Source organism: Galendromus occidentalis, unplaced genomic scaffold, assembly GCF_000255335.2.
Source record: "Galendromus occidentalis unplaced genomic scaffold, Mocc_1.1 scf7180000077516, whole genome shotgun sequence".
Lineage (NCBI taxonomy): Eukaryota > Metazoa > Arthropoda > Arachnida > Mesostigmata > Phytoseiidae > Galendromus > Galendromus occidentalis.
The window spans coordinates 402,496-427,279 of NW_003805504.1; the positions used below are offsets into that span (position 1 = coordinate 402,496).

Below are 24,784 nucleotides of genomic sequence, written 5' to 3' on the forward strand. Positions count from 1 at the left end.
GAGACGACCTCTTGAGAAGGTGACAGTTGAGATCACATTGAATGCTTCTATTGGTTTTTCTTCATGCCCCGGTTCAAACCGAGCGCTCTCAACGCTGGAAGGGACAGTGCTTGGCTTTGGAAAGGTGTCCACGGCGTACCGATCGGTGACGGGAACACGGGAGGCTCCGTGGAGCCGGGCTGGGTCGTCGTCCAAACGCCGGTGCCTAGAAATTTGAGCGAATCAATCAATCAATCCCAGCGCCCTCACCAGGTATCGCATCAGCCGAATTCCCAGAACATGTGTATTTCCTTCCTTATTCATGATCAACCGTATGCAGTGGCGTATTTTTTTCGCTATATTTGAGGGGGCTATAGCCCCCTCAACATTTGTTCTTCCCAATGGTGAAGCACAGGAAAGGGCTGCCATCTTGGAATCTTAGCCCCGCCCGAGGTTCAATCTAGCCCCCCCTCCCCCCCCCCAAGGAAAAAACCCGCATACGCCGCTGACCGTATGTCGAATCCCGGTCGGGGATACGAATGCCCATATAATCATCATTGATTCGGATTTACTGATTCGCATTCAAAGAGTGCCTAGCGGTAAAGTGCGAAGAATTTCCGAAATCTCTTGGAGGGACTTTTCCTGACTTACCAGTGTAGCTGTAGTCGTTCGTTGGAGACATTGTCGGTGGATTGAGCTGAGAGGAAGCATGTAGATGCTGCGATTGAGGCACCTGCTGCGGCTGCTCCTGCTGTTGCCGCGGTTGATGCTGCTGCTGCACAGCTGAAGGATGCTGGTGCAGGTGCTGCTGCTGCGAGGAGGGTTGTTGTTGATTCCAAGCCCTCCTCTGTTGTTGGTCGAACTCTCGTTCACGTCTCTCGCGCTCAGGATCCCGATCGGGAGTCCTACGCAAGAATACCGGGTACACTGTTGACGGTGGGGCCGCTGCAGCGACAGTGGCAGACGAGCTGGAATTGCCCATCCACGGGCTCTCTGCTCCCCAAACCTAAAAGTAAGTAGCCGTGTGTCAGCTCAGAGCCGTCGCATCGCCGCAACTGTATTGGGTAGAATTTGCTGAAGTCGAACTTGCACGGACGCATCGAACGGGGAAAAAAGACCCCGCTTCGATTCCCTCGAGAGATTTTTTTTCCCAAAACTCACTTGACAAGCCGGCGAACTGCTGCTCCGACTGGCGTTGCCGCTCGCGTTGGACGAACTACTTTGGTTTGAAGGCGCCCAATGCATCGAGCCGCGGTCGTCCCTGTCCGATGAAGGAATGACCGAGTCGATGATGCTCCTGATTAACGGAGCCATCTCTTGCTCCTCGCTCTGGTCGGTTCCGATCCCTGACGTTTTGGAGCTCAAAGTCGTTGTGGATGTCGACGATGAGGCCGAAGACGAGGCTGCGGCACCGTGCATACTCTGCAGTCTACCGAAACTTCTGTCGGCGTTCATGTTCCCGAAGCCCATCATGTAGCTCATTGAAGCCGAAGCCGTCTGCGTAATGGGCGCCGATGGATTCGAGCCGTAGGGGCTCAAGCCGAAACCCGGCGGAGGGTTGCCGCGTCTCGCGGCTCCGATATGGCTCTTGCTCCTGTTGGACTCGTTGACGCTTTGGATGCTTTTGCTGTTGAGATTTTTGTTGCTGTTGATGTTCTGGCCGAAGTTACTCCTGCTGTTCATCGAACTGTCGTGGTTGTTCGCATTCGTTCCGATTCCGCCAGAAACCACCGCGGAGTAGCTGATGTTGGCCTGCGCGGACGCTGGGCCTCCGCCGTGATCGCCCAGAAAGCCCGCATTACCCAACTTGCTCGCGGCAGAGCTGGGGCCAGTGCCGCAGATGTCGGTGATGATGCCCATTTTGTTGGGTTGCTGCGAGTGCTTCATGTTCTTGTCGCTATTGGTGTTCTTGTTGATGTTGTTGTTGTGATTGTTTTTCACAGCGAGGCCTTTGTTGCTTTCGGATTTATTGAATTTGCCTCCGGGCGGCGGAGTGCTGAGATCGGTGATGATGTTCACCGAACCCCTCGAACGCGCTTGCTGTTGGTGTTGTAGATGTTGCTGCGGTATATTTTGACGCAGATCTCCACTGAAAGCGCAGCAAGCCCTACTGTCGGTCGGGTTGACCGACGCAGCGTTTTGGGGTCGGTAGGAGCTGGTCATGAATGTGTTCGAACCGAAATCCTTGATGCTATCCATGTTGTTCTCACTGTTCAAGTTATTCAAGATGCTGTTTATACTGTTACACAATGAGTTCTCGGCGTATGTCGAGTTTTCGAAATTCGAGGCGGCCTGGGCCGCGTTGGCAGTGGGCACGTTATTCCCGTCCACGCCCCCGATGTTGTTCAGCGTCGCATTGTTGTTCTTCATCGAGCTGATGATCGCGTTCGCTGCTAGATTCCCACCAGCGCCGAAACCGCTGATGCTCGATTTGCTCGGGTCGCTGTTTGCGACGACCACATCGCTACTCGGACTGCTGCTCGCGATACTTCGGCAGCTCACATTACTGACGCTGCTGTGCCCGGCACTGCTGTTGCTGCGACTCAGGTCACTGGTCTCGGCGTTGTTGGCCGTGGAATTTTCGATTTTGGACCCGGTGAGCTCGTCTCTGGCTTCGCCGATCAAGTCGCTGCCGAGTAAGTTGCTGAACAGCGGCAGCGACCGCCGGGATTTCGGTGGGCGCTTGCCGTCCTCCACGACGCCGAAGGTCGGGTCCTCGTCCTCGATGTAGAGCTTGTTGGCGTCGAACTTCAGCGTTTCCTCCTCCTCACCCACCCCATCGTCCTCGAACTCTTGCTGCTCGTCGGGTTTGGGGCTGTTTCCGTCGCTCTCGACGTCCGACGCCTGAGTACTGCTCACCGTGCTGCCCGTGGTCCTTGTCGACGCGGTCGTCCCAAGGAAAGCGTGGACCTCTTTGTCTGCCGAACATCTGCTGCTGGGACTCAAGCCCGAAGCCAAGGTCGTGGTGACGCGACTCGCGGTGTTCGAAATGACGGCCGACGAGAAACTGTAAATCGGTTTCGTCCACGCCATCGGGAAGGGGACAGCGCTGCTGGAATTACCACTATTCGGGCTGTTCGACGAGTTCGGATCACGATCAGAGCTCTTCGGACTCGAGTTTGTGAAACTTGGCCAAAGGAAAGCCGATGGGAAAGACGACGTAGCGGTCGATGTTGGGGACGAACCGGACGCGCCGTTCGGCGTGACTTTGCTCTGTACTGTTTGGTCACGTCTGGCCGGAGTGGCGACAACACTAGCTGGGCTCGAAGCGCTTTCACTCGAACTCGCCACGTTTGTCGATTTCCCAAGCGACGGGGCTTTGGATTCCGGTGTGGTGTTGAGCTGGGACTTGATGTTGTTCGAGGTAGGGGACGGGCTCGATGAAGATTTCGCCGAGAGCTCTCCGGCGTCTGAACCCGACACACAATGGCCGTTTGCGGTGGAGTTCGGAGAAGTATTATTCCTCGGATTCTTACCGCTCCCGTGGAGATTCGACGGAATCTTGGAGTCGGGGCTCCTATTCGGGGCGGTCGGGGTGACATCATCTCCACCGTTGGTGCTGTCGCCGATGTGATTGTTGTTGTCCGTCCGATCACCGGTCACTGCAGTTTCTTGTTGGGCCACCGACTTCTGCAGTTTCTTCGATCGAGATGGACATTGTCGCGCTTCGGGCTTCTTGTTGCGATCTTGTTTTTCCAACTGAGAAACCAATACCTCCGCGTACGTTGATTTCTTGTGACTGTCCACCGTTTCGCTCGGGGGAGTCCGCGCGGAGGGATCGCTGGCGGCTCTGGACTCTTTCTGATTGGCCGACGTCGAGGTACGAAGGGAGTCTTGCCAAGACCTTCTCTGACGCTCCTTCTTCTCGGCTCTGCGTTGGCTCTTGCTCTTGACTTCGGTTCTGGATTTTTCCACGACAGCTGACGGAATCTCAGCGGAACACTCCGAGCTGTCCTCGGAGGCCGTTTCGACTTCCTGTCCGACGTCCTCCGCTTCATCTTCGTCATCGGTTTCTTTGGTGATTGTGGCTTCGACTTCATAAGTTAGAGACGTATTCGATCCTTCGCGTTCCTCTGGTTCAGATGCCTTATCTAAATCGTTCTCTTCCACTTCGGCAGGTTCAGACTGGGATACATAGGTGCTCTGCGACACCGTTTCCTGTTGGTGTCGCTCGGTCACCGTTTCAGCGGACACGTCTTTGATCTTCCGTCTACGTAAATCTCGTCGTCCAGCTGATCCATTCGGCACGCTGCTAGTTCCGCTGTCTCGCCTGCGAGCGTTCGACGGTCCGCGGTTTTCCTTGTGCGCCGAGTTTTTCCGTTCGTTTGCCGTCTCTTCCATAACGGTCTGTGTCGCGACCGACGTCGTGTGATCCACGTGCTCGTCTTCATCGGTATCGTAAAAGCTGCGCGGTATGAAATGTGTGACCGTTCGGAACATTCTGCGAAGAGAACCCAACGATTAGAATGGAAGAATCCACCGAGGGATCAGAGAAGTCGGGAACTTCATCGAGGAAATTATCCACAAGCTCCGAGATCCGACGATCGGTCCAGAAAGTGCGATGATGAGCTCACCTTTCCAGCAGGGACATTTCACGTCGTTCGTACCTCGATCGAGCTTCGAACAGCGTTTCCTGGAGCACCCGATTCGATTCGAGGAAGGCGAAACCGACGGTACACGAAACCATCAAAAGAGATCCCACGAGACACAGCGCGTAAAATATTCCTTCCCATACGGGTCGCACTTGTTGATTCGCGCACGCTGACACAGAGCCTGTCGGGTCACGAGAGAGCATGATTAGTGAGTACGCCGAATAATCCTCGAAGTTTCATATTTTCAAGGAGAACGAAGGGCAAGCTCCTGAACGTCCTAAACGTACTTTTCGGTAGAGTCACAACGAGATTGAAGTCCAATGTTGATTCTTCCAGAACGAGCGTCAAGGTCACCTCAACACGAGAAACCGTGAAATCCGGCGTGAAGCTGGAAATTCATAAGGGTCGATGTTGACGATGGTACCTTAGTCTCAATTTGTCCGAGAGCAATTCGATTTGAGTAATCCGATTTGAGCTCGGGAGCGCTTCGAGCTCAGAGCAAGAAATTCCGAGCCGTCGACTAACCTCATCTCGATGCGGTGTGACGCATTTGGCTTTATTGTGAATCCGGAATCATCGACGTCACACTCTCTAACTCTGAAGCCATATCCGACACAAGGTTGGTTGTTTATCAACACTTTCCGGATTCTGATCGGGAGATGTCCGACGTTCTTCGCCACGGGGTATTTTTTCAGAGTGCTGTAAACTCCCAGACTGAGACAGTCCTGGAACAGCATCACCAATTCAGAGGAAAGCCAGGTCATTCTCTCCTGCCGAGTCAGAAGCACCCAAGTGCATGTAGGGAATAGTCGGAATACATGGCTTCCCACGGCCGCTTATGAGGAGAAAGATAACTCGCCTTCAACAAGGAAGCATTGATATCAAACACAATAGTTCCACCAGGCTCTTGGCCCGCGAGGAGGAGCTTTCCGATGCCACCTTCTCCTTTGAGGATGACTGAGCTGACCGCAGTCAGATTATTCCGCACCACAAGAACTCCGACGTGGCTACCAATGGTTGTCGGTTCGAACCGGACCATTATCCGTTTTTTCGATTTCGGAGGAATCATCAACAAATTATATTGTACCGATCGTTCGATGCTGAACGCCGTTGATAAGTGCGAGGGCAGTTTCATCGCTGAAAAAAGTAAGATGCATCAGTCCGCGGAAATTGCATGTGCGAGGTTTGACGCTGCTCTGCAACGAGTCGAATTCAAGCTTCGATTTTCGGGCACCGGAAATTCATTGGAACAGAGCGAAGAGAGCAGCTTCTAAGTATGAATACTTACAGTGCTGTGCGCCGACAATTGCGTTGATTTCGGGACCTCCTATAGTAGAGATGTACGCTTGGACCATTAATGGCTGGTCTGACGGGTTGTCAACTATGACCGGGTTGTACGATGCGTTGCCCAGTTGTATCGTGTCGAAACGCACAGCGCCCCGCGCCGTCACTCTGGGCCACACATGAGACACCTGCAGGCAGAGGAAGAGGGCCGCTCGTAAGCCGAAGGAGTCCCACCGAAACATTTCCATTGGATCTGCGGGACGGGTCTGCGATCTGCGTATCGGGACCTGGATCTATGGCAGACGGTACATCCGAACTTCTTCCACAGTCATCTGCCCGGCAATGAGAACTAGGAACACATTCATGTCGCAGAGAGCCGCTCTCTCTCTTTGTGTCCCTTCTCGGTCGCTCCTCGGAGAGATGCTAAAGAGACTCGTAAAGCTCACGGGTTCCCGCTTGAATGCTACTCGGACAACATCTGCGACCTTCATTCGCTTTATGAAAGATGGTCTCGAAATCGGCGGCAACCGTAACGAAAGCAGAAACACCGCTCTCGTTCAGAATCATCAATAACAAGAAGACGCTCAGAGATGGAATAACAAATTACGCGGAGCTCGTGGTTTCATAAGCTTCCCTTTCAGGCTCCGTCGAGCTCTTCGCTCCGACTCGGCGGCGGAGAAGAACGCGGCGGATCCGGTTAGCGAGCTCTCGCTTTCGTAAGCAAAGTGGATCTGCCGATATCAGGTCGCCACGCCGAGCAAGACACCATTCGCACGCTCGTACACAACGTGCACGCCTCCTGTTGGAGCGTCATCGGGCCAGGGACGGCCTATGATGATTGTCTACTAGGGGATTTTCATTTCGGAAGTGGGTAGAAGATTTTCCGCATTCCTTCGGAACGCACATTCCCGATTGCGCATCGATTGCGTTCGTTGTTCGAGCATTCCGATGGAACATCGAAGAGACAGAAAACAACGACCTTTTGTACCTATAAGATTATTCCACAGCCATTCGCCATCCGTGGATCATCGCGTTCTTTGTTCAAGGAACGATGGGAGACCTTCAAGCGATTCAATGGAAGGATGCACGGCATCGATCGAATCGATTCGTCTCATTGAATTCCGCTTCGGGATTGGAAAAGAAGTGCCGCGACGGAAGCTCCGAGTGAGCTTTCGCTTCCGTGCCCGATATTGCGGTAGCCGTACTTGCATGTCAGAGTTTCGGCCACAACCCTTCATTTCGCCGCTCATTAGACATGAACGCTCCTGCGGCGCAAAATCCTCTCACCGTTATGGGAATCACAAATCCTCTCATCTGTTGGGTATCGACGACCAGTGTTGCATTCACAGATTTGGCCTCCTTCAGTCGCTCTTGCATTTCTCTCCAGAGAAAGAGATCTTTCGTTGTGGAACTTTCCAGAGGACCACCGAGTCCTACGTAACACTGCGTACAGACAGGTTGATATCTGCGGAAGGGATGCAGAAGTTTGAGACGGCTTCAGCGTGATGCTGGGGCGGAGGGAGGAACACGAGAAGGCAAACGAGGAGCCATATTGTCACAATTTGACAACTTCGGTGTGAGGCTCGCCAAGCCGTGTCGAAAAAAGCTCTGAATGAAATTCATATCAATCATCACTGGATGAGATAAATCTTATACTCACTTGAGAGTTCCCAGTAAACTCTTGGCCCCGGGGTGTAGAACCGGGCTGTCGACTAAAACCATGTGGAATCTCTCATCTTTTACGCGGGCCCTGGTCACCACCAGGGGTTCATCGAAGGTGCTCTCAAGATACACAGGTTCTGCCGAACTTCTAAACGGGAACGCTCCCTCGACTGAGATCAAACGGCTACTGCTCATCCCAGCCGCCGTTACTGTCCCTGGAATGGAAGTTCCTTTATGCAGACGAGACCCATCGCCGAAGATCGCGGGAAACGTCCAGTCCTCCCACGGGAGGAAAAATGCGCGGAAGCCTAATCTTCTCTCGCCTATTCTTGCTCCTCTTTCGAAAGAGTGACGCTTTGCGAAAAAGCAAACCCCCACTAACCTTTGCTCGCTTGGAATCCGCAGAGCCAAACCTGCACTGCGTGGTCGGTTTTGGCCACGATATTACCCCATACCTGACCCTCGGTGGGCGAGCCGACTGTGAGCGTGACCTGAAGACTCCCATATGGCACGAGTATCCATGGCGGAAGTGATGGCAGTGCGAAAACCGCTGAGCTCAGATTCGACGCAACGAAATCCATCTGTATCTGAATTTAAAGGAATGATCGCCGTTGAAACCCTCCGATCATCACAAAGAGCCCGATCTGGCGGGAATCGGGAGGGGGCTGCCCGATGCATAATCGGTAGGAGAGAGCAATTTACCTGGAGCGGGTTCGCATTATAGAAATCCAGCGTGAACTCCTTTCTCTGCTTGATGCCGAGGTTTCCGAAATCCACCCTGTCCGTCACGGGCTTATTCTCAAAGAGCATGTCGAGCTTCCCCGAATAGAATACTAGGTCGTAAACAAACTCAGTCACGTTGGTGAGCACTCGCATCGTAGAGTTGAAGCTCTTGGAGTTCTTTGCAGGTGCGGGGAAATCGATCTGCACGGAGGCATTTTTCGCGACGACCCGTGTCGCGGGGGGATCGATCTCTTTGGATCCGACTAGGATCTAGGAGAAAAAAAATTGTTTTGAGTCGTTGATCGGCGGTGTCTTCTGCTTCTGGCCCAATCATCATCGATAGGGATCAGAGTTCTATCTGACTGAGAGATCTGAGAACCCAAGGTAGATTCCCCGGATCGGATGAATCTACTGTCTGTCGACTTCGATGGGCTCACACCGCAACGTCTCCCAGTGACAGATTATTCATTTATTGTTCCTCAATCTACCAAAGAATCTTGAAAATCGAGAGGAACGATCCTCCAGTAGGTGTATGCGGAGAACATCTGGGCGAGCGGATGTCCGGGTCGGAAAGTCTCCCGTTCGCTGCCTCAGGTCGTAGAGACTCTCAGGAGATGATCTCCGGAGCTGCTCATCACACATTCTTCAGCCATTTTTATGCTCTTATAGGGCAAATGTATATGTTCTGTCAAACTCAGCCAAGATCCACAAATGTTCTCTCCGGAAACCACCGAACATCCTGCGAGTCGTCATGACTCATGACCGACTTCGAGTACCTAAGCTGCTCTTCCAGCTCCGAGCTAAAAAACTCAGGATTTTTTTTCTCACAGTAGAAACTGTCGATTCGGCTGGCCCCGGAATTATAATCACCCAATATCGATTGGGAGGAAGCATGGTGGGATGAAGCCTCCTTTTTACTGGAATATGGGAAGGAACTCTTGGGAGACTCACCCGATCGATGCGAAGTCCTGAATTGACTTGATTCTTGACTTCGACGGAAAATGCGCGCTTGCCTTTAGCGCCAATGTAGAATAGAGAGTTGGCCGCCTGAAGACTCCCGTTGAGGAGCTGTATCGTATACGGCACTTGGAGTTTAAATTTTCCACTCTTCAGTAGCAGTTTACCGCTACCCTTGGATAAACGTTCGGGTTCGAGGGCGACCTTGAGGATGATCAGTCGATTAGAGAGAATGTGGTACAACCTCCACACCACGTTTTTTCCGTATCAGTTTTCGGGCGGCACTTCAAAGTAACTTTGAAGAGCATTAGGTATTTATTCTGTTGTGGTTATTCATGAAAATGGTTCACTACTTACTTTGACGGTGCAGGTTTTGCCAGCACCCACAGGTTTCTCTGGGGTCACGAGCCGCAGTCCATCGCTATCGCTTGACCCGAGGACAACTACAGATTTGGGAGATGTGTTGACTACGTTCAAAGGAACGGTTTGAGGTGCACTCGTTACAAAAACGGGTCCTGAAAGGAGGAAATGTTCCTTTAGAGTTTCTTTCTCCCATTCCATGCAGGTTTCAAGCTCAGGCAGTTGAACTGAGGCGACACGAGTCATGTTGTCCCACAACACAACCGGTGATCGAGTCCCCCATTCCGATGACAACGATTGACTCGGAATGTTTCATCCGGAGAATGTTTATCCTCGCACAAGACGTTTGATAAGCCCCCGGAGGACACATCGACTCGTCAGAGTGCGGCCTCCGTATTGGCCACGCGGCATTGCCATCCCGGCGGTTCGAGTCAGGAAGCTTCGCGCAATCCAGGCCCCGCATTCGAAATGAAATTAGGTTACGTCGTGAAATCATGGTGAGGGTTCACTAAAATAGAATTTTTCTTTGCTTTGCTCCAAAGAGTTTCACATGTCTGTCGATGCCGGTATCTCTCAGGCAGACCTCGGCAGTATCATGATTTTCATCGAGGCCGGCAAAGACCGTTCTGTCACCTGATCGCCCCGCTCACTCTATTAGCGCCATTGTTGCCAAACCTGATGACAGGCACCTGTAAGCACCCAGGAGATCTCCATCTCGTACTAAATAGAGGTCTCACATCTAGTCGCGAGGACAGCGACTCTCTCTCGAGGGACGGCAAACTTGAGATCCCACATCGAAGAAATCATATGACTCATTGTCAGATGTCCAACAGCAATAATTAGAGACGATTCAGATGCCGCCATCTTCCAGAGCTCCATCAATGGATTCCGATTGATACCGAAATTCGCGAGCCACTGGGATAGGACAGAGACCCGGACGGAGACGAGGAGGAGTTGCCCGGTGGAGCTCATGCTTTCGTCAAGCAGTGGACTTGATGCATATTCCTGAAGCGTGCCACTGGAAGCTGCCGATTCGATAAGAGCGTTTCGGAAGCAATCGGGTGTCCGAGACAACTCGCACGTGACGGCAAGAGACCCGATGAGTCCACACGCTCTTATTACGAAACTTCCCTCATACACTTCTGTGAGATCCCGGGGATTCGCTGATTCGCTCACTGTGATTCGAAAGCTGCGGCCGATTTCGTAATGCTGATGAGCTGATCTCGGGATCTACAGCTGATCCATCGGCAGCACGTCATACTATTCAGAGACACGAATAATCTTATCGCAAGGTTACGCATCCGAAAATACTATCCGTTTGTCCAGCTGTTCCTCGTGGCTCTTCTGGCTGATCGTTTCGAGCTTCGCACTGCCGGCCACCGCAGTACGGGAACCCGAGCGTAATTCGTGTTTTGTCTATCTTGTAATTTGACCACAAGTCGATAAGGTAGACTCAGGCTTCGCGAAAGCGCTTTACGACGACGTATTTCGACAAGGCAACCACAGAGACAAGTAGCTCTCATTGACTGAAACCGCATTCGATGGGTCTCCGATCGGAGATGGTGCGGTGTGAGCACGGACGGCGCCCGCGTGTCTTCGTCCGTCAATGTGTGACCCCGCTCTTGAAAGGACCCCCGCCATGAATTTATCGCAGAGTTCGCCCCTCGAGGGATATCCCGATGGGAGCCGATGACGAAGACCCTCACCGATCGTTTCCCTTCCTGGAATTACCTCATAGGATTCCCTTGGAACTAGGGAACTACCCGCGGTTTTCCTTTCTCAGAAGACCGACACACGGAAGCTTACCCCCCCTGACGCGAGCAGGGGCCAGTCCACATCCGAATGAAGTTCCGGAACTCTTTGAGGCTCATTGAGAGAGCGTCCTTCCCTTCAACGTCCACCCGATTAGACCACTGTAAAGTCGATGCTCGTCAACGTGCATGAGAGATCTCCCCGTTTCCATCGAGTTCTGTTTCTCAAAATCGACACTGAAAATCGAGCATCCGATCCTTCCGCGAGTCACAAGGGGGGGTGCGACACACTGGCGGGGAACAGCTTTCTCCTGCTACCGCTTGCCTACAGAGCCTCACCTAGTTCGAATGTCGTCTCCATGAGGAGACACGAGACGCCTCCAGAGAGACGCGCACCGAGGATAGTGCGGCGCTGCGCTGGGAAGAGAACGTATCGGAAGACCGTCGCGAATCCGGGCGGAATTCCGGACTCTAATCATTTCTGCGTAAACCGGTCGAAATCTGGAATTTCTACGTTGGATCCCAAGCTGCCCGGGATGGAAAGCTTTGTTTCGCTTTATTCTTCATCGCGGCAGAAGTTGAAAGAACTCGAATCGAATGGAAGTCTCGATCGCATTTCTGTAGAAGCCTCAGGGACTTCTCGCTTCCATTGTAATAAGTGAATGATAGATATGAAGTGCGAAGTGTGAACAAGGGCCAACGGGCAATTAGGTCTTTTATCTTAAGATCGCTCAGAGCTAGGCAGCCGTGAACAAGACCTTGCTCGCTCAGTTGACTGGGCCGGTCTGAGCTGCCTGTTTTACAACCCGCCGGCGCCGCGATCGTCGGCCCGCTGGTAACCGCATACGAAGCGAGCCGCCGGTTTGCCTCACCGCGAGCTACCGCCGCCGGGAGTAAACTCGATAGCGAACGAGAAAGCTAGCGATGTCATTCTCCCGGCGGCCGGCGTATGGCCCCGGCAGCTTTTCCATATGGTAGGTACTTAGTCGCCTAGTTTCTCTTGGTTAACAAAACTCGCCTCACTCACTCACTCACTCGTCTGTTTGTTGATGGCCGGGCAGGCACTTTGCCCCAAGAGACGGCGAACCTACCGCTCGCTCTTCCTTACACCGCGGAGGATGAGCCATCTCGACATGCTCGGCTTGAAATTTCTTCACTCGCCCCGAGAACGAGAGCACATGTCAATTGAATAAATTCAACACAATAGACCTAACACTCTTCTCGCTAATGACCGTCGAACAGGCATTTGAGGAGGACCATTACACACAAGTCCAAGAGCTCTAATCGGTTATCATCGGTGGAGATCTCCCTGATGCAAGTTCCGCTACTCTGTCAAACGGTTTACGATAAATTCAACGGAAGATTCACAAGTTCCCGAGCCGATCTACCTGGGACGACGAACAATTCGTGTCATTCTGTGAAAGATGGGGCGCCTTCTCGGAATTTCCATGCGTCATTCACGAGGAAAAAACGTCCCCTATCCCGGAGTCGAGCTTTAGCTTGACAGGAACGACGACGCTCAATGCCGAGAACACCGACTTCCGATCCGGGAGAAAAATGAGACGGAAGCTGCGCGAAGCTCTGGTGAATTCTCAGTGAAACGAGACCCCGTTGATCAATTGAACCATCGACATCCCAGACCTCTCGAGAGTGGAGCCGAGTTCAAGAAATTGGACTCCGATGTCGCGGCAGTCCGATCACCTCGGCCGAAAAATGCTCGAGATCGTCGGTTCGAATGTGTTCGAAGTGATCGAGAAGTTCGCCGAGCCATTTAAAATACAGCGAAAAGCGATACGTCAACGGCCACGGACGAACTCGAATCGAACATTCCGAAGGAGGAATGGTCAGCGAAGCGCTCCAGCATGTCGACGCGGTGAAGGCGGCATTTTTCCGCCGGTGAAGAACTCACCAGTTGGGGTAACTGCGAGAGCCCCGAAAGCTTAAGAAATTCAGACTCCCCATCAAGTGAATGAGCCTCCGCTACTCCGCTCCTCCCGTGTGGCACTTCCCGTTTCCGTTTTGAGTCTCCGATTACACGGAACGCTTCGAGAGAGGTATCGTCGCGAAAGCTATGACGGATGTGCGCCGTCATTTTTGTGATGTTTTTTTCGCCTCCGCTGTCACCGACGCCAGCCCATGATAAAAATTCTCACGAGCATGCCCTCGCTGTTTCGTACTGAAATTCATCATCATGAGTGTGAGACCGCGAACCAGTAGCGGTCGGAACAGATTAGATTCGACAATTGCTGAGTCCGCCCGTCGGTCGAGTTCCACAGAGGGGTCGGGCGGCCGGAATTCCCGTGAGAACATTCTCCGAGAAAATAATTTCGAGCTCAATCGAGCAGGCGCTGCTCCTTCGATAGCTGCAATGTTTTGATTGGATTCGAAGCCGTTCTCGATTCCCTGCCCAAAGATCGGTGTCAGCGACAATGGCGGCCCCGATGACGACGAACAACACTGAGGGCAGAATTGACGCATGCATAAATGCCGAAGGAACGGAATCTAAGATTCACGGGCTAATCGCGGAGAATGAGTTTATGACGCGTGTATCTCGGCCATAAATATTCACCATGAATTCACCCGGCTTCCCAGGCGCGCGCTCCAATGCCGGCTTGTTCATGGCGGGCGAATCAGCCGATAATACTACGTCAGGTGGTCAATCTCGTGCGAACCCATCGAGTCGCTGCGCCGTCTATCACAGCTTGATTTTCATGACGGAACCCCAATGCCATCTCTCATGTCACCAGCTAGCGCGCATTAAGAGTATCCAACGTCATCCTTGCTTTTTTGAATCACTGTTATCGCTCCCTTCCAGGGAAACGACTGAACGTCGAGCTCTCTTCGTAATCGCCGGCGGCCAGGGGAGTCTTTCCGAAAGAACATTCCGAACTCTCATGCTTGGTTCGTTTCTCACACTTCGCTCCTGATTCACTGCTCGCTTGTCTCAATTCGCTATGCTTCTAATGTCGTAGAGTTCGACACTTCCGCCAACACGGAACTGCGGAGCTCCGGGGATTACCCGGAGGAATCATCCAGGCGACCACGAGTTGTTTACAGTGGATTATCCGATTTATCTCTTCGGATGGAATCTACTCCTTCCGATCGTTTATCGCGGGATCGCGCTCTTTTGTGAGGATTTTCCGATTAGACATGATCGCTGATTCAACAAGAGTTGGAAGAAAGAATTCGCGAGGCATTCCCCACTCCTACCGATCAACCCACTGTACCGACAATAGAAAGCGACTTGACCAGTACCGGCTGAATTCGACTAGTTACCCGGATTCTGCGATAGTTCGGCTGGTTTCTCCCGGTACCGCATTCGATAGTTCGCTCAGTCCTGGCCAATTCTTCCACAGTGACCCGTCTCGCCTCCGATGTTTTTTTTCTCGATCCTCTCCCGAATGATGCGGAGCCCAACAGCCTCGTTTCATCCTATTTGTCATTTCTACCCGCTCTGCCAGGTTTCAGGAAGTTGTTTAGGAAACAAGGTTCGCCACCGCGTGGGACCTTCAGTCGCTCACGTTGGCGCTCGATTGGTATCATAATGAGAAGAGCGGGCAGACATTTGTCGCTAGCTGGTTGTCGAGCCGCCTGACGAAAACTCAAATGATTTCGACGTCTTGTGGAACATTTTCTGAAAGACCATCCACGCAAATCTCCGATGCCGTCAGTGAATCCTTCCTTCTATCGAGTCTCCGGAGTCGTCCTATTCACCAAGCCGGAAAGAACGAGCATGATTCCGTAAATAGTCCGAAAAACCTTATCTGTAACTCTCAACATTTATTCCGACCAACGGAGCCTGGGAATTTTTTAATAGAAATTCATGGGTACATTTGAGTGCACCATCGCCTTATAGATATCGCTATTGTTTTCAAAAAAAAATCAAGTGTTGCGGAACCGTTTTCTCGAGCGAGAATTCCGAGCCCAGCGCGAGCGAAAAATGTCCGTGCTTGGCTTGATGGACGAGACCTTCAAACAACAGCTGCACTTATCATATTGTCATGGGTCCGCTCGCTTGGCGGGCTGGGTCTGTTCGGTTGCTCGCGCGCGAGCCTATAGACTTCCACTCGCTTTCACGCGACTGGCACGCCGGCAGCGACGCGACGTTGCGTCGGCGGAACTCCCGAGAACCTATTTCGCGGCGTCGAAAATATGACTGTGCCGTTTTTGTCGTCTGCTAACGACTCTTTGGAAGTGAGGGACACCCGATGACTTTCGAGCAATGGCTTCACCTCTAGCGGCAGGAACGGCAGGCCTCTTACAGAGAAAGGCTGTTCTGCTTCATAGGTTCAGATATGTTCCCAGAGTCGGCCGCCGCGGCAGAGCCATGGAAGGTGAATTTCGAGAGAGAGGGGAAGGGTGTAACAGACGCAACCGGAGTGAGAGACAGATGGACACATGAGCAGAGCATCGTGTTCCGTCTTCTCGTCTGCGAGGGGACAGAAAAATCTAGAGAAGGAAGAAACCGAAGAATCCGAAGCTCACAAGAGAAATTGGACCCGGCCACCACGGTCACCGCGCTGCGTCTCTCCACTAAGAATCGCGTATTCCGATTCACCGGGGACTCTCCGGGATCCAGTCGAAATTGCTGTTTATCCCGTCGACCGTCCTGCTGAGAGGAATTCGATCCTCCGTATCAAGGATATCCTTCGGACGATCTCTGACACAACAGTGCGGGTCCATAGGGAATGAGGAGGCGCACCTATAGCGCATCTAGGAGAACTCGATAAATTTCCCGACACCATCGGAAGATTCTATCAATAATTAGGTACACCAATTCGTGAGCCTTCGTTTCGATTTCCGTATCCCGCATGTTCTGAGCCTCGAGAACCTCAACGATGCAGCTCATCGGTAGCTGAGAGGACCGTAACGTGAGGTGAAGGCTCCACAAAAGGCTCCGAACCTGAGGGGCTAATGAGGCGCAAAAGCGGAAACTCCGTGGGGAGGTCGCACTTCGTTCCTCCAAGTCAAATCACAACTCAATTCAAAGCTGTCAGGCATCCTATCCGAAATGGGAAGGGCCTGAACTCGGAAATCATAGCTGCAGATATGATGTTTCTTGGGCGTAGGACGTTCGATCTAATGCAGTTCTCCATTTAAAAAAAATCTCATACCCAATGAGACTCATGATTTGCATCACGATATGAGAGGTTTTAAGTGTCACGACTTGACATGCGGATGCTTCTGACGACCTGGGATCACTGACAGCGGAATCACCTCGGCCAGAAACTGCTCTGGATAAGCGAGATGCTTATCTCATGCGCCAGACCGCTGTCGGATGAGTGAGTCAGTGTATGGGAGCAGTCGACTTCGAGTCTCTGTGAAGAGTTGCATCGTTGATTGATTCCCTGATCAGAGGCGGAGACAGAGGGGTAGAAGATGATTTGACGGCTGGAGATCATCATTCGCACCAAACTTAGAATCCATCGAAAAACGGACGGGTGGTCGCGACCTCCGGTATGACTATCGGATCCTCTCGTAGTGTGTATCTATTCTTTCGCGATCGAAGCCAAGAGCGGTTCCGAAGTTCCAGCGATCCCTGCTCGAGAAGACGTATGCGGAACCGAGGAAAAGTATAACGCAAGCAAAAGAGTGCTTTGGATAATTTATTGTCGAACATATGGTAATCAGGTATCATTCCTTGATCCGCAAACGATACAGACTGTAATAGCCGGCAAAAGCATCAGTTCCATCGGCGGGATCGTTTCCGTGTCGGATTGATGCTGAGTCAACAAACCGGGAAATATTTCCTCTGAGACTCACGAGGACTCGAAGGAAATCAAGAGATGGCTCTTTCTCGGCAGATATTAGCCCGGGAACAGCCTGCGCGTGATGCCCCAAGAGCAAATATGCAAGCGTATTATGCAGCATCGACTCGTCTTCCAAAAGACATCGAATAACGAGCTAGCGTATCTCCGGAGCTGGCAACGAATTCTAGATCAAAGGGACCTATCCGAAGGCAGATATAGCTGCTCGCGCGATCAGACGGAGCTCCGTGGCACAAAATTCGCGGAGAATCCAGAAGCGAATAATCAAAAAACTTGAGGCGAGGGGGTTCTAATAATTAGACCCGTGACCAAGCACCGTGAATTCCGCTTGAGCGAATCCCCATAAACGCGATTCCGTCAAAAGGCGCGCGGGCTCTCGGGGGTCGAGTTTCTCCGCGAGGCGAGGTGAAACTGAATGAACGATCTCGCATCTCGACGTTTCCGAATTTTCCACCGCTCTTCGGTGAGGCGAAACCGTGAAATGCTTCAGAAAGCTTCTCGTTTTGCCAGATTTGCTTATCGACATACGCAGGCTATCGCACGGTGGACTTCCGAGAAGTCACAGAGCATACGGTGAATTTTGACCGAATCCGACGGACGAACACGTCGCCGTGGGCCAGTGTGGCAAGAAACGTGCACAGCTCCTTTTCGGCGGATCAGTCGAGCGGAAGAACGTTAGTCACTCGAGAGAAATCTTCAGAAAGCGCGTCTAATGTTTCGAAGCGTACTGATTCAAAACGATCTTGAGCTTTTGTCTCGTGTTATTGTTCGTCAACGCGGGATCGTGGTCGCGATCGTCGTCTTCGTCGTCGCCGTTGCCGTTGACGGTGAACGACTCTCCACGGAGAACCTCCGGCGGAGCCCTCGGCCAAGACATGACATATGGAACGCCGTCTATCATAAACAACACAGCACATTCCCACTCGCTCTCGCCGAATTGAAAACAAGCCATACGGGCTTGACTCAGCGGAGAAAAGAGGAACTTCCTGTACGTCTACTCCACCATCAAAGGAGCTCTCATATAGAATTATCTATAACTCGCTTATTTGAATAAACAGGCCTCGCTGATGCTATTTTCTGCTTTCTGGGGCAAAGTCACTCATGAGTGCGTCACATCGAAATTGTGATTCAGTCATCCGAGAATCGGCTCAGGACATCGGGCGTTCCGAGAGATTTCCCGCGGTACGGGCGTAGTCGTACCCTGATACACGTGGACTGGGATTCGACCAGAAAGCCAAGCTGGAGAGCGAGGCACCCGAAGAGACTAATAGTCATTGTCGGTCAGACAGTTTGGAGATAGTGCAGGGCGCAACGATAAGGTCGAAGAAAGAACCTTTTCGAGCTTCCTCAACCGCTTTCATGCAATTGGAGGGGTTTGAACGAGGACTGTGAATCCATTGAATGCCTACTCGATCTCTCTGATTCACTTCCGCTGGCGCTGATAGCTCCGAGCGTCGAGGGTCCAGTCTCTGCGGAGCTCATCCAGTTTTTCTCCTCCCGAGTCACACCCCATCCATCATCGATATATGGATGGACTCTCTGAACTGCAATCGTCGCAGCTGACATTTCATCTTCGCAGTTCGTTTGCTCAGGTGGACAAGGGTCTCGGATTCTACGGTGGAAGAATGAGAATTTTCGACTCTCGCTCGTCAAGATCCCTCAATCCCTCCTCCCCATTGGCGAGACTGAATTATATGGCTAGGATAGGTTTGATCGAGATAGCTCCTAATTCTTCTGGGATAGGTCGCGGCGAAAAGTCGCTAATTCTCGACGAGCCTTAAGTTGGCTTTGCAGCCAGCTGATTTTCGTCCTGCAGTGAACTCAGAATACTTCCCATGATTGCTGACACTGCTCAGAGAACATTCAAGAAGAAGGAAGCCAGATATTTCCGAGTGAACTACGATCGCAGAGAATGTCAGGCATTGCAGTCTATGGAGGCAATCTCATCCAGCGCAGCATCGTCAGTGACACGACAGGAACCCAACCCTCGACTGACCATGTGCCGTTTGACGACAACGGTATCGATTTCGAGGAAAGTCGAAACGGGAAGAGCTTTGTGTTCCGCGTGGAAGGAGGAAAAAAGAGTTCGACGGAAGGTAGGACAAGAGATATGGCACGAGCTGTTGATTCACAACGCGATTGGTGAATCGATAGCACGTCTTCGCACCTCATGAGGCGGAAAGGGGAAAAGAAGAAGCGAACTATCCAGATAGGGGAGCAAACAAGCAAATAGCCTTTATGAGCTTGAATAAATTCCATATCGGGATAAGGCATGTGAAGATTTTCTCCTCCTCATCAGCCCTTTTCCCCCAACCTCTGCCCCTCCCCCGACGATACACCCGAAGAGGTGACGTATTCTTTCACGGCTCGAAGGACCGCGGCTGGAAAATGCAGCCGTCCGTCCCAGTTGCCGCCGAAAACCGAACGCGAGCGACCAATCACCGTATCGTGAGCTAAATGTTCCACTGAGAGAAAACAAGAAACGGAAGAGAAGCACAACCGTTGCCTGCCGCCGACTGAGAAATATTCGCGCCAAAATCCTCCCAGATCCGGAGACGAACGACGAAAGAACAGCATCGGGATGCCGATACGTCAGGACAGAAAATCGCGCGCCTCCATGTCCACGTTTCTGTTTTTCTTCATACTTTTTGCCGCTGATTGTAAGCCCAGCGCTGTGACGGTCGACGTTTTGTTTGGTCGGTCGACTTCCTATCGATCCGATTTCTAACCGTATACGGAACCGTCCGCGTAATTTACGCCGCAAAGCTATAATTCGATACACAGGACAAGCGAGAGGGGCTTTTCCGAGAATCGTCAAGCCGACGAGTCTCATCGGAAGAGAGATCCTGGAATAGAGGCTGAGGCTGATCCCAACGAATATCAATATTGAAAGTAGAAAGTATTTTCGTACTCACCGATATCTAGATTTTGCTCCGGGAAAAATAAACCACTCGGAGTGGGTTCCACTGCGTTGACTGGTGAGAGTCTTAGAGGAAGATACAGAGACAGGTCATCATTGAAACTGCGCACTCGAAGATACGAAATTTCGAATCGTCTCTCCAGACCTACACTGACACGAGCCACCGGCCTGGTGGTGTGCGCCGGAATGGTCCAACTGGTGCCCGGTGGAACTTGTACTGAGAACATGGAGTTCGTCATATACACCTCTTTTAGTCGCACCGGTGTGCTCAGCGGATTGTGTAGATACACCCACGGTTCGAACGTTACGTCGCGAGGTAGCTCGAAGCTCAGCTTTGGGGGACGGAAGGGATTCGATAGACCCACGCCTTCGAGCAAAATCTCCCGCCCGGGCAGGACGAGTTTTGCGGAGAGATCGCCGACGTCGACAGGGTGGAAAACGACTTCCGCATGAGTACCGTTCACGGGGCTGCAGTGGAAGCTCGCCGGTCCGTCGAAAGTCAGCACGCATTGCGAAATCTGCACAACCTGAACGGTCAGCGTGTATTGCCACCGTTCTCCGAACCAGAAAGATGCGTCGCTCTCGTTTTCGATCACTTCGGCCAAACTCGTCGCCGTTGAACTCGTGGAAGTCGGTGCTGAATCCGGGGGCAAACTGACGATTCCCGACTGACGGACCAGGTCCCCGCAGCTCAGAAGAGCGGCGAGAACAGAGAACACACTCAACATTGAGCTCGTAATCGAGACGGGTCGAGTGAGCGACACGCACCCACTTGCCCACTCACGCGCACGCTGGCACGCACACTCACTCCTCAGGCAGGCAGTCACTCACTCAATCACGCACGCGCACGCATGCACGCACGTTTGCACGCACAACTCCACCGCTGTGATTTTTGTAGGGATTCTCCGATGGACAGCTAGCTCGAGCACTAGCCGTTCGATGGGGAGACGAGGAGGAATATTCAGAGCTGATTTCGAACGAATGACAACCGTTTCTTCACCATCAGCACCACGTCGAGTGGCACCGGCCAAAACCTTCGGCCAAGTTGGCTTCGTCGAGTTGATGTTGATCTCACACTTCTCAATGTTGCTGTTGTTGTTATCGTCGTCGAATCGAATGTTTGTGATGAATTTCTCTCTGGCCGTTCGAATTTTCGGTAGTGCTGTTGTTTCGTCGTTAGCCGAGAGCTTCGTCGCTCCATGACCACCTCGAAGGGGGTCCGAGTTTTTCGAGTCGGGAACTCGTCAGCGACTCGGCATCGCGAGCGGATTCATGCGATGAGCACACCGCAATCAGCGAATAGCTATAGACAGTTGTGATCGAACCTTTATGGTAGCTGTTGCTGCGAGCTGCGACTGCCGCTGATCCCGCTGTTACTGTTATTGTTGCCCGTGCAGCAGCCACCGTTGCAAGTTTTCTTGGAGTCGGTCTCTCGTCGTTCGATATCGTACCAAGAGGTTCGGATGAGCTCAGGTCCAAGTGCCGTTCAGCCGTCCGATCGCGGTACAATCGTACGACGTTTCAAGTCTAACCGAAACTCTGGTTTTGACGGCAAAAGTGGCGATAACGACGAATGCGAAGTGTCGCACTCTCGAGTCTTGCAATCATTCCAAATCAGTCCACTCAAACAGAAAACCATCACTTGATCCGTCGAGCTGCGCACTCTCCGATCAGATGAGCCATTGGGACCGCCGGATTTCTCGGATTTCTTTGTTGGGACGTCGAGACACAGTTGCTCGGTATATCACTCCACCTTTATATTTGCTCGATCGGTCAGTCAGTCGGTCAGTCAGTCAGTCTTTCCGTCAGTCGAGCAGTCGATCAGCGGCGGAAGATGAGAGAGCTCTGGGCTCCTACTGAAGTGCACGGCTATGGGAACTTTCGAGAGAGGAACGACTGACCGACCAGACGAATAAACAGTGGACAGACCGACGAAAATCACCAAAAAAACCTCTCGACTTAGCGAACAGAACCGACGAGCGGCCGTAATTGCAGCCGCAGTCAGTCAGAGCCAAATCCAGCAGCAGTCGTCGTTGCTGTTGTCGTCGCCGTAGTTGTCCTAGTAGTAGTAGTGTTGGTGGATGGTGTCGACGGTTCGCTGGATGGTGTTGGTAATAGTGCGCTGGAGCTGCAGCAGCTCTGCTGTCTGCCTTGCTCGGTCTTTGCCAGTCGTCAGCAGCCTTCAGCAGTCCGGCTGTTTCTAGAAAAGGCAACGTCGAGCAGACGATCTTCTCGAAGAGCCACAACACTGCAAGCCCAGACACGCACCATTGTCAGCGCTACCAGCGCATAGTTCGCGCACCTAGATAGGCTCTATTCAGGAGACGAAGGGGCTCATGCAAACACGCGCTCACCGAGGGACTGTATCATTCCGCCTGTACGATTGCGAGCACGCTTCGGATACCGATGAACCCAACAAGCTTCCCCACTCCACAGTCGACGGATTCTAGTCGATGAATGATCACGAAAAATCGACGCGCATTTTTCCGACAAGAAGGAGAAGACAGGGACATCGATGATCTTTGCTGGAAGTTCAAGTGCGACTGAGCGATCCCCGTATCTGTGCCCCGGACCAGTCGCCGGTCTCACAATTACTAGTCAACATTCCCATGTATGGAGCGTTCGGAAAAAGCTCGTGTATTTCGGCTCCCCATGGGATGATCATGGGGTCTCGTGCGGGGTGATCGGTCGGATTCGGACTGGGCCATCTTCATTCCCCACTGACTACTGAAGATTCTGAGTGCTCCTTGTCAATTCTTCGAATCGGTCTGATCGAGAGACTCGTCATTGACGTTGGAAAGTCCTCTCAAGGAGCAACTCTTCGGAATTAGGCTACTGCTCAGAACTTGTGCGATCGTTGTTCACGTGAGCGATTTCTATAGATTCTATCCCCACGTCGGCATCGCCTCCGGCTCAATCAGTCAGTGAACTTCCCGGGCTGACCTTCTTGTTTGCCCCTTTGGGATGGAGTCCAACGCGGCTCGACAGCGATGCGTTCTCTCGGCCTGGTCTGGATGTCCAAGTCGAAGCGCCTCGTTGTACGCTCTCGAATATCCTCCGCGATTCCACGACTCTTAATCCCTCCACGATCGCGAGAGTCGTGCATTCGGTTCCACAGGCGCCAGACGAAAACTCCATCGAGGACGGGCGAAACGCGACTGCCGCCGGTTCCCGCCGGACTCCCCGGCCGAGATCGTCAGCACGTCTCCAATTCACCATCGGAACCTCCCGCTCAATTTCTGATTTCCCATTTATGGATATGCGGGGAGTCATACCGTATCCCGAAAAAACATCCAGCCGCGGAAGCGTTCGAATTTGAAGCTCTTTCATCTATGCGAGACTCTACGAGAACTAATCCAGCGCCAAAGGCGAGGACCGCTCACTCAGTTAAATAGAGGGGGAACACGGAGGCGAACACTTCCGTGACAACAAAGATGACGGCATCCAGAGAAGAGGCGGTGAACACCACGTAGACCTCTCCCCACCGCCGGCTCTTCCGCGCGCGCGCGCGCCGAGGTCTCTGACGGCAGCCCTCGCCACCTTATTCGCCTTCACTATACGTCCTCTTTTGCCGACACACGCGCGGAGAAATGCGCGCCCTGCCGCCGCCCTGCCGTCGCGAGGGAGCAAGATCCTCGAGAGAACTTGATGGATGGTGCTGCTGCTAGTCGGAGAGCCCAAGCAGACGACGCGGGTCGGGAAGGGCGCGCGCAAAGGATTAGAACACACCGTGGATTTGCGGAGGAGATAGAGAGCGGAGAGGCGGCACGATTGGCAGACCGGCGGGAGCGAGGGCACGCTCGAAGCGGACGCAATCAAACACTTGTCGCCGGAAGCATTCCGAGACGATGCTTCGCGCGACGTGTGCATAATAAACTCTTCTCACCAGCAAAGTTCTTGACACAGAGACGTTGCGACGGGGAGTGCACGCACGAAGCCAGATTGCTAACTCCCTAGGGATCAGAAGGAATCTCATCTCTCGTTCGCCCGCGGTTTCGCCTCGTGGGTCTCCCTCATTCCCCGGGAAATATACCTTCGACGAGAGCATAGGGGCATATGATAGAGGGGGTATAGGGGATATAAAGGGAAATCAGAGATATCGGCACGGGGGTCATTCCACTACTGAATTGGGTAAATGAGAAATCGTCCTATAGGCCGAGTTCCTGAGCTGCCGATGGAATAAGAAACAGATCCACGGGATGGATGAGGGTCGAAGGTTTTCCGTTATTCATCGATTGGAAGTAAATCGCTGAGTGCACTCCCGCAGAGTACGGGGACTTGGCAGTGCTCCTCCAGCGGGAATCCGACGCCAGAATCTTGTCCACCGCGAAATTGGAAACTAACGCAGACGTACACGGTGCCGCTTTAGGCTTCCCCGACTAGAGATCATCAGGGGAATGACCTGAGGAATTCGGAGCACAAGCATGAATCGGCAGGTCCGTGATTCAGGCGAGACTTCCGAAGGAGTGAAGTCGCGAGTGCGGAGTCGCTAAAGCAGCTCGCATTGTTTTATCTTTTGGTTTTAAATCTCAGGATGAGCGGAACCGCACGAGCAAGAGTTTAACATCCTTCTTCCAGGGCATCGAAGATGCTGCTGGCACGCCAACATCAGCTTCTCGGCACAGGGATCGCAGCCTTGAGTATTGAGCTGCCGAATGAGTCTGATTCAGGAGTCCCGAGAGATGTCCATTCATTCTTCGCACGCTGCAAGGCTGGACGTGTCGTCGACTGATAGAGGCTGGTCCATCACGGATACCCGCGCGGATAAGCTCGTCGAACTGCTTGATT

The 24,784-nt window shown here is 52.5% G+C and overlaps 1 protein-coding gene across 1 annotated transcript; it reads right to left on the minus strand.

The window, feature by feature from the left end:
* Window positions 1-47: 47 nt before the first annotated feature.
* Tmem131 (Transmembrane protein 131) lies at window positions 48-20,724 on the minus strand. The gene is made up of 15 exons (XM_029112580.1): window positions 19,992-20,724; window positions 9,555-9,712; window positions 9,192-9,401; window positions 8,220-8,510; window positions 7,900-8,104; window positions 7,516-7,732; window positions 7,143-7,320; window positions 5,860-6,043; window positions 5,431-5,708; window positions 5,097-5,296; window positions 4,859-4,959; window positions 4,554-4,752; window positions 1,141-4,420; window positions 631-985; window positions 48-205 (listed from the first exon to the last, which is right to left on the minus strand). The coding sequence occupies exons 1-15, from the start codon at window positions 20,722-20,724 to the stop codon at window positions 48-50; spliced, it is 6,747 nt and encodes a 2,248-aa protein (XP_028968413.1).
* Between the last annotated feature and the right edge of the window lie 4,060 nt (window positions 20,725-24,784).